Raw genomic sequence first — 9,258 nt, 5'->3', positions numbered from 1 at the left:
GGCGAATGGGAATACAGGGTAACCGCTAAATAGTGGACAAACCCTCAAAAGTAAAAAAGTAAGTATGTATTTTCTTTCGTCCACTCCATTACTTCGAACAGCTTACAGCCAACACCAAGGACCAATAAAAATGATCAAGATAAGCGCCACAAAATCGGAAGTTAGTTGTTGTTATGGAAACTGTACGAACTTTGCCGAACTGTACCGACATTGCACGAGCAAGTGAATTGACTTGACATGTTTTCCATTGGTGCTGGAAAACACGCCAACATGTTAAAAGTGTTAACTTCAACATGTTAAGTCAAATGAAACTTGAAATGTCCATATACATGTTTTTTTTTATTTCATTGGGTTACTTTACGACGCTGTATCAACATCTAGGTTATTTAGCGTCTGAATGGAATGAAGGTGATAATGCCGGTGAAATGAGTCCGGGGTCCAGCACCGAAAGTTACCCAGCATTTGCTCTTATTGGGTTGAGGGAAAACCCCGGAAAAACCTCAACCAGGTGACTTGCCCCGACCGGGATTCGAACCCGGGCCACCTGGTTTCGCGGCCAGACGCGCTGACCGTTACTCCACAGGTGTGGACTATACATGTTAAATTCAACATGTTATATTTAACATGTTGTTGTTAAATGTTTAATAGTGGAGACGAGCCTTTACACCACAAAGACCTTCATAGTAAACCTGGACAGTAGACAACCCCAACAAGCTTAGACATCCGTGTAACTAGTGAGCCGTTCGTAAAAAAAAAAAAAAATACAAATCGCCTGGAAGTATTACTAACCTAAAAACGTTGTATTTTTTCATGTCTAAAAAAATAAGTCCGAAGATTGAGAAATTTGTTACATGTTGTGGTTCAGTATACTATCCCTGATTATCTCTAAAATATTTGCACGTATACCTTCCCACCCTGTATACTGTACTCCAGCGGTGGCGAAAATATAATCGTGCGCCGAGCCACTGTGTAACCTGCAACGTGCATAGCACCTATGGTAGGAGGCGAACACCCGAAGGGGAAGTGAAGCAACTGTCTAACTTATTAACGGATTTTCATTTTCCTTACGTAAAGCACTTAAATATAATTTTATACAGTACAAGGCTACAAACTAATGTTTAGTACGTGTAACGAAGAAAGAAATGAACAATAAATGAACAATATCACAACCTAAAATTAACTGTCTTCAGAATGTCTCTGCGACAGAGTTTCAAAATCAGGAATTGTGTCACTTACTGCCAGTCCTAGTTGATCACGAAGGTATTTGTCTGTGAGTCGTGATCTAAATTTGGTTTTTACTATTTTAATTGTTGAAAATAATTTTTCACAAACGTAAGTTGTAGCGAACGTGGCTTCGACAGAGCAAGGGAAAGAACGAAGATTCGGATATTTATTTTTTGGCAAAGATTTGAAAGTTCAACATTTGTCAAGTCCTTACGTCTAGCTTTCATTTGATATCACATAGTAAATCAGTGAGTTCAAATTGAAGAGCTAACCGCATTATTCGTACGTCTGCTGAAAAAAGAGTCGACGTACAGAGATGATGATGATGATGATGATGATGATGATGATGATGATGATGATGATGATGACGACGACGATAACAATAACACTTAACCTTTTAATGTTTCATCAGTAACGTGTAGTATAATGCCGTTTTATGTTATACAACCGTTTTCCTCGTAATACTTGTGAACAAATCATACATTTAATATTCTCATCATATTGACAGCAAAAAAAAAAAATGTCTTCCAATCCTACTTGGAACTTTCGTACTTGGTTTCGAGAGAGACATATGCCACTAGCAGGTCAGAGACAAATACAAATGAAACGGAGTTTGACTCCAGTGAGTAAGAGGGTGGGGGTTGGCTGAGGTTAGAAGCAAGCGAAATGCACAGCTATCACTGCGAGCCACAATTTCTCGAGAGTCACGTTCTCGCCACGGCTGCTGTATTCTAATCCTATGTGATGTTGGAATTTACAATGTCTTATATACGGTAGTTTAAGAACTGGTTTCATCTCACTTTTCTTAATATGGTTCTTTTTAAAGACCTTCAATTTTTTTTATTTTGTAACATGATCCATAATGTAATAAAAATGACGTAGCCAAATTAAATAAGATAAACAGCCATTTTTTCGTATTTTTAATCTGTTATTTAACCATGCTTCATCAACTGCGAGGACGTATAGCCTAGGTGAAACTGCTGGCAGCGAGATGAGACAGAAGATTCGAAATGGGATTACTTGACATTGTCTTTACAGTTTGTGAAACTTCGAGAAATCCTAAGCTGGTAATCAGGTCAGGAGAGATTCAACCCACATCCAAACGCGGCCTCAGATCACGAGACCAGATCGTTAATTACTCCTGAATTACATCGGTGGCTATTGTATTATCTCATACAAATTTAGCCCTGATAGTCATATCCTTTGAAAGAAAGAACTACGTATGTTGTTATGCTTTTTTTTCGTAAGAGCTAATGAGAACTGATATAACAGAGTTAATTAACTTGAACATAGACGTTAAGTACCAAAACTTCGCTATAAGGATATGCTAAAATTATATTGTAAGGGCTTAAAAGGAATCAGTATATTGGGTTGGTGCATAAGTTCGTAGCGTTTTTCGTTGCTGTGTCACTATAGTACTATTCAATGAATGAAAGTACAGAAAGCGCCTTATCTCCAAAAATTAAACTATTTTCATCATGAAATGTGATATTGTATTCTCTTCTGAATTAGGTCTGTCCAAATGGCGATTCCGAAGAGTAGTGTTATGAATATGACCCCTGTTAATTCATAAGATTGTTTGTTATTTCTTAAAAGTAAGTTATTTAAAGTAATAAACCGAAAATATATCCAAATTATAAGAAAGATACTGTATTTTGTTTTCATATTGGACTTGTTCCATAATGTTACTATTTTAATGTAGGCCTACTATATCATTCACATTCTACGTACTAAGTAAGTTTGATACTTGTAATGTAAAATTGATTTATTGTGGTGAACAAAGATGACAACTTTCACAGGCAGAATTATATTTATTAGTGTATACTCTAAATATAATAAATAATATAGTTCGCAGATTTCCTTCTTTTAGAGAGAAAATCAGCTATAAATATTTCACGTGAAGTATAAATAAAATTAAGAAATATAAACCAAACTTAAATGGTCTGACATATTTCAGAACTGTACCAGTAACGTACACCAATACAGATTACGGATAAAGGCAAGATAATACAGTTTTTCATTATTACAATCTTGTTTGTAACTTTAGTTATAGCAGTATTAAATGTTTGTATAAAGTATCATGACAACACAATAGTCTGAATCGAGCAGGATGATGATGATGATGCCACACTCAAGAGCACTGTGATATTTACTTTTAAGATGATAAATGGGTTTCATGTTCAAAACGGAAGTATGGATAATAAGACAATATAAAAAGACAAAGGAATGCTATCTACGCCGTCGACCATTTTTCCTTCCGATCTGCTCAGCCTCCTCTACTGTATCCGGCAGCTTCATATTAAGTGTTTCAGGAAAGTATAATGACAGAAGTCCAGATGCTATCGACATCCCACCAAAGAGGAGCAAAGGCAGCGACTCCAGGTATCGCTCCTGCAAAAGAATAATTAACGTATAGATTTAATACAGTAGTGAACAGGTTTTGAACTTTCCCTTCACATATCTACAGAAAGAGTTTCAGACTTGTATGGAAGTTTATTTAAAAGTATTGCTATAATTGTCAAACATGTCTTATTAAAATGTATTAGTAAAATTTAATAAAAACACTAAAAGTGTGCTGTACGAATTTTATATCACAGACGATAAATTACTCAAGACGTCTATGGAGCACTTCATGATAAAGTAAAAAAAAAAAAGGTTGTTGAATTAACATTCTATAAAGTTATAACACTGTACTTACGTTGCAGTATGGACGTGAGAATTACAGTAGGTGCCTGAATAAAATTAATAAGTTAATAACCTACAGTAAATTACAAGCATGAAATTCTTACTTGAATGAAAGGCTGCAGAAACTAGATGTAAAAATAAATTAGGATGTAATAAATGAGTACAGAATAATCACCATCATCATCGTCATCATGATCATAATCATCATCATAATCATAATAATAATCATCATAATCACCAACGCTCTAAGAATTAGACTAAGGATCTGCTCCAGCGTCACCCATTCTATGTAACTTAAACCAGTATTGAAAATATAGCCCATTAACTTATTATCCATTACCTTTAAGTTACTAACACACATCTGTTCGTAACCACTTACAAACTGGGCTATCTCAGTAATATTTAGCTTGTTACTTACATCTGTATTACGAAATTTATCACGTCTAGTGCAGCCTTTGGGAGATGTTTCAGTTGCCAATAAATACGATAAATGATGAGAATCCGTATCTGATTGGAAAGGAAAGCAGCAGTATATTACCTGAATTCTAAAATAATTAAATATTGAAACTCAGTACATGAGCCAATTATTACTGACTCAGAAAATTATGAAAAGACCTGTTTATTCGGAACAGCAAAATGCCTACATTCTGAAATGTAGAAGCAGAAGAAGCATGCTTTTGTTCGAGTCGAGTGGTAAAATTTCCTGCAAGAAATCTCAAGCATCTGAATTATACAGAATGTTTCAGAATTCAACCGAAGAAATATAAGAGGTTGTAGAGGAAAGGTTTATTAACTAGGTGTCTGCGGGTTTAAACCTAGATCATATTTTATATAACAGATAAGTCATCCCTATGTTAAAATCGGTAGCACTTTGAAGAGAACAACCGCCAGGATCGTCACCCGTCCGCCGTAAACAAACACGAGATGGCAGGACAGTAGTTAATGCAACTCAAATGGAAGTTATGAGGTAACTCCTTATGTAACAACTAGATGGCAGCATAGTAAACCTGACAAAAGTTGTTACCGTCAAAGCCTATAAGGCCGAGCAATCTGGGTATATAATTATGATCTAGGCTTTAAACTTGCACATTATAGCGTGAAATATTTTCTGATTAAACCTGCACGTGGCATAGCGATACATTTGGAAACATGTCGGATACAAAATTGTTGAATCTCTGTGGCGTAATCGGTAAATATTGTGGATGGTTTATGTCGGAGGAAAAGGTCAAAAATTCAAACTTCAAAAGGTACTTTTTATTTTAAGATATGTAGGTATGTTCATAGACAGACAGATAGATATTTGTTATCAACATTTATATTAGTTATGGTGTACCACAACTATGTATACGGGTTTCACCGTAACTTTCTATTACATTTACCTATAATTAGCATGCAATCCCGACAGCCTGTTAAATTAATAACTCTTCTACTCCCGCTATTAACTTAACTCTAACCAGTCAATTTCTTCTTATTGATCTTAAATGTCCACCATCTGTTCGTTCCACACTTACGATCCTTCCAGCAGTCTAATCTTGCTAACTAAATTTATATATAATTCCGTCTTTCTACATTAGATCTATCTCGTAACACTTTACACGGTTATACTCATTGGGATCTTTCTTCTACCGAATACACGTCATTATAATAATCTTATTAAATCTTGACATGAGTATCTAGTTCACTTTAGTTTGATCATTCATTTCTTAACCACAATCAACACTCAGAAAAAGCTATAGAAAATTGGAAATACTATCACTAAGATCATCTTTCATAAACTTCACTACATCACTTTCTAAGATTTATTTCTTTACAATAAACTTAAATCTGTAACTATATTTATTAACTAGCCACTTTTTAATTTCCCAACATCTTTTTTCAATTTTATAACTTCCTAATTGATCTCTATACCTACGATCCCCTAAACACACTTTTATCACACTAAACACGACTTACGACATTAAATCACCAAACTTCCTGTTGTATTCCATTCAGACCTTATATTTACTTCTTATCGCTCCTGCACCAACTTCTCAGATTTTAACTTTTTTGGCCCTTAAATCTATCCGTCAACGATAAAATACTGCCTTGTGGTGACGAAATCACTATCTCTTCACCCATCATTGCGATGTTTATAACAAATTTATTTTATATAGATTAAAAATGTTACTAATGCAAAGAAGGCTACAAGTTATAATATTGTTTTCAAATATTTTCAGCTGGTGTAAATCTAAATTTAACAAATATGAAAGTAACAGCATTGCTCATTCATCAGAATTTATAAATATTTTCTTTCAAAATGTCTCATTGCGTGAAATTTTCTGAAAAGCGACAATTATAACTTCATATATCGAATTCAGGGACAATATTATTACAGATCTCGGATTTTATCTCTGCCGATGAATGGCAGTTGGGATTCGAGCGCTTGTCATTGTTGAAGGCGTTGAGTATTGGTACAACCGCTGCTTTCCCTCTTCCTCTCCCCCGCAAGTTATGACGTCCCCCATCGGTAGAGATAAAATCCGAAATCTGTACATGGACGTATGTACCAAGTCTCCAGTTTTCTCATACTGGTGTTTAATTCAGACATTAAAGAAAGGAATCTTTAAATTTATTATAAAACTACAATATCTTACTATTACGAAAGAGCAAACAATATCTACAAAACTGTTCGTGTAATAATTTAAGTATGTGGAAATAAAGCAAAGTTACCGGTAGTTGCTACAACTCAAGTACACGTAACAGAACTAATAGCAGATCCAACGGAACAATACCAAAAACAAATAAAACAGGCCATAAAATTAGCACCGGATCTTATCCCACTTTCAAAATCCCATAACTACATCAATCAAAATCCCAGCATTCCCATCTTAAAGACTTTACCTAAAACTCACAAACCAATCCTGTCCATGAGACCAGTTGTAAACAGTATGCAAGCCCCTAACCATAAAATTAATAAATTTCTCTTGCAGTTTCTAAAAAAGACTTTTCCTATTGATAACAAATACACTCTCCTAAACACACAACAACTAATCCAGCGATTACAAAAACTAAAAGTTAACAAACAGGATAAAATGCTATCCCTTGACATCGAAAGCCTCCACACCAATATTCCTATAGACGAAACCATTCAGATCGTCGTCACAAAATTATTAGATCTAAAACTCGACCCAACTTCAGTCAAGCAATTAGAAAACTTATTACACATCTCCCTACACCAAAAATACTTCACCTTCAATGACAAGATATACAAACAAACCAAAGGTTTAGCCATGGGAGACTCTCTTTCAGGCCTTTTAGCGGAAATCTTCCTACAGAACCTTGAAAATGAAAACATTCCGAACATACAAAAACAGCATAATATCAAAATCTACTCCCGGTACGTGGATGACACTTTTATTATACATAGTGGCACAATTCCCTCTGAATCAATTGTTGACTCATTTAATAAATTACACCATAATATAAAATTTACATTTGAAGAAGAAATCCAAAGAAGCATCAATTTCCTCGATTTAACCATTAAAATAAATAAATCAAAACTCATTTATAATATCTACCGAAAACCAATGTCGATCAATTATACTATAGATAAGACATCTAACCATCCATACTCCCATAAATTATGTAAGTTTAGATTCATAATTGACCGTTTAATAAATACACCACTAAACCAAACAGCTTACACTAACGAACGTAATTACGTAATACAACTCGCCATAGAAAACGGTTTCAATAAGAACATGATATAGAATTATATCCGGAATAGAATTAGAAAATTAGGAAACAAAACCTCCACCACTTTGAAACCCATAACACCAAAAAAAGTTACAAATGGCACCCCATGACCTATGTCGGAAAAGTCAATAACCAGCTATCAACCTTTCTTAAAAAAGAAAACATAAATGTTACATACAGAACTAACAATAAACTAAATAGCATAATCCCCAGTAGACTCAGAAAAAAGAATAAATTCTCACAAAGTGGTATATATCAACTGGATTGTAAAAATTGTAATAAGAAATACATAGGTCAAACAAAACGAAATGCTCAAACAAGATTCAAAGAACACAAATCAGACTTTCTTAATAACAGAAATAAATCAAAATTTGCCACCCACCTAATCGATTCCGGCCATGAGCTTAATAATATGCAAAAAACCCTAAAAATACTGAAAATTGTAAATGATCCACGTCTTATCAATACCGCCGAGGAGTACTTTATTATTAAAAATCACAATCACAATACGTAGTTACTCAATGAACAAATACCTAACTTGCGTAACCCCCTATACCATATAGCAGAATAACCGTAGTCTGTCATTTTGTCCAGGCCTCCCTTCCGAATAACATCACCGCTCAGTCTGCCATGTAACGCCGGGTGAGAAGGCCACCATCGTCTGGATACCTTCAATTGAACATCTTTTGTGAGTATAACAACCTAAATGCCTATAAAGGCCTAGTATCACTTTTCAAAATTTTAAAACTTGATTACTTAATCTTTTCAGACAAAACGCCTATCACCACGGTGAAACAGACTGAGAATCCTCTTCACTTTCTACAACACATCGAATAATAATGTACAAGTTTTCAATTTTATCTTTTACATGATTTTAATCTTTTAATTTCACAATTCAAGCATACAGTAAATGCTCAGATAACTATGTTCAGTCAAAGACCAAAGAACCTCAATTCTCCATGTCCAATCTAAGGCCATAGACGCCATTAAACCTTATTGTAAACGCACGCAATGGCAGATTAATCATTAATGTAAACATGTGTTTAAATTTTAAATCTCTGACTTTATATACATTAATCAATTTTTAAGGCCATGGAAACCATACTTATGTAAATACATGCATGAGCATTTTAATTACCAGTGTATAAATGTGTTTGATATGTTTTTCACCTAGTTCTACTAATTGTCTGTCAGAAAATTCACCTGAGGATGACTTATAAAAATTCGAAAATATTTGTGATATTTAAAATTGTAACATGATGTAACAGAATTTATTTTTCTGCCATCATATATTTGACAAGTGTTTGACTGAGAATACAAAACTATTATTAACCTAATTATTAAGTAGGCCTACTCAAGTGAATTCTTTTCTTTGTTATCGAAAACTAATAAAAAGCTACATTAGGAACAGCACATAACTTCGTATAAATTAATAATTAGCACTTCAAGATTTTTAAGCGATTGGCTTATCTAATATACTGGCCTTCGGTAAAAGTAGATGTGATTTGCTCCTTTCTTAACACTGCTATCGTTCACCGCTGTGGAGTAATGGTTAGCACATCTGACTGTAAAACGAGGGGGTCCGGGTTCCAATTCTGGTTGGAACAAGTTACT

At 34.4% G+C, this 9,258-nt stretch overlaps 1 protein-coding gene across 3 annotated transcripts in view; it reads right to left on the bottom strand.

Moving 5' to 3' along the window:
* Nucleotides 1–3,015: 3,015 nt before the first annotated feature.
* LOC138705840 (organic cation transporter protein-like) overlaps nt 3,016–9,258 on the bottom strand; it is a 106,341-nt gene continuing 100,098 nt past the window's right edge. For all 3 annotated transcript variants that reach the window (XM_069834518.1, XM_069834516.1, XM_069834517.1), the window contains exon 11: nt 3,016–3,615. In XM_069834518.1, coding sequence (XP_069690619.1) covers nt 3,454–3,615 — 162 coding nt within the window. In that variant the 3' untranslated portion in view covers nt 3,016–3,453. The remainder of the gene's footprint in view (nt 3,616–9,258) is intronic.

The sequence above is a fragment of the Periplaneta americana genome, chromosome 9 (assembly GCF_040183065.1).
Source record: "Periplaneta americana isolate PAMFEO1 chromosome 9, P.americana_PAMFEO1_priV1, whole genome shotgun sequence".
Classification (NCBI taxonomy): Eukaryota; Metazoa; Arthropoda; class Insecta; order Blattodea; family Blattidae; genus Periplaneta; species Periplaneta americana.
The sequence above is the reverse complement of the archived record's forward strand: the minus strand, read 5'-3'. Positions and strand labels throughout refer to the sequence as shown.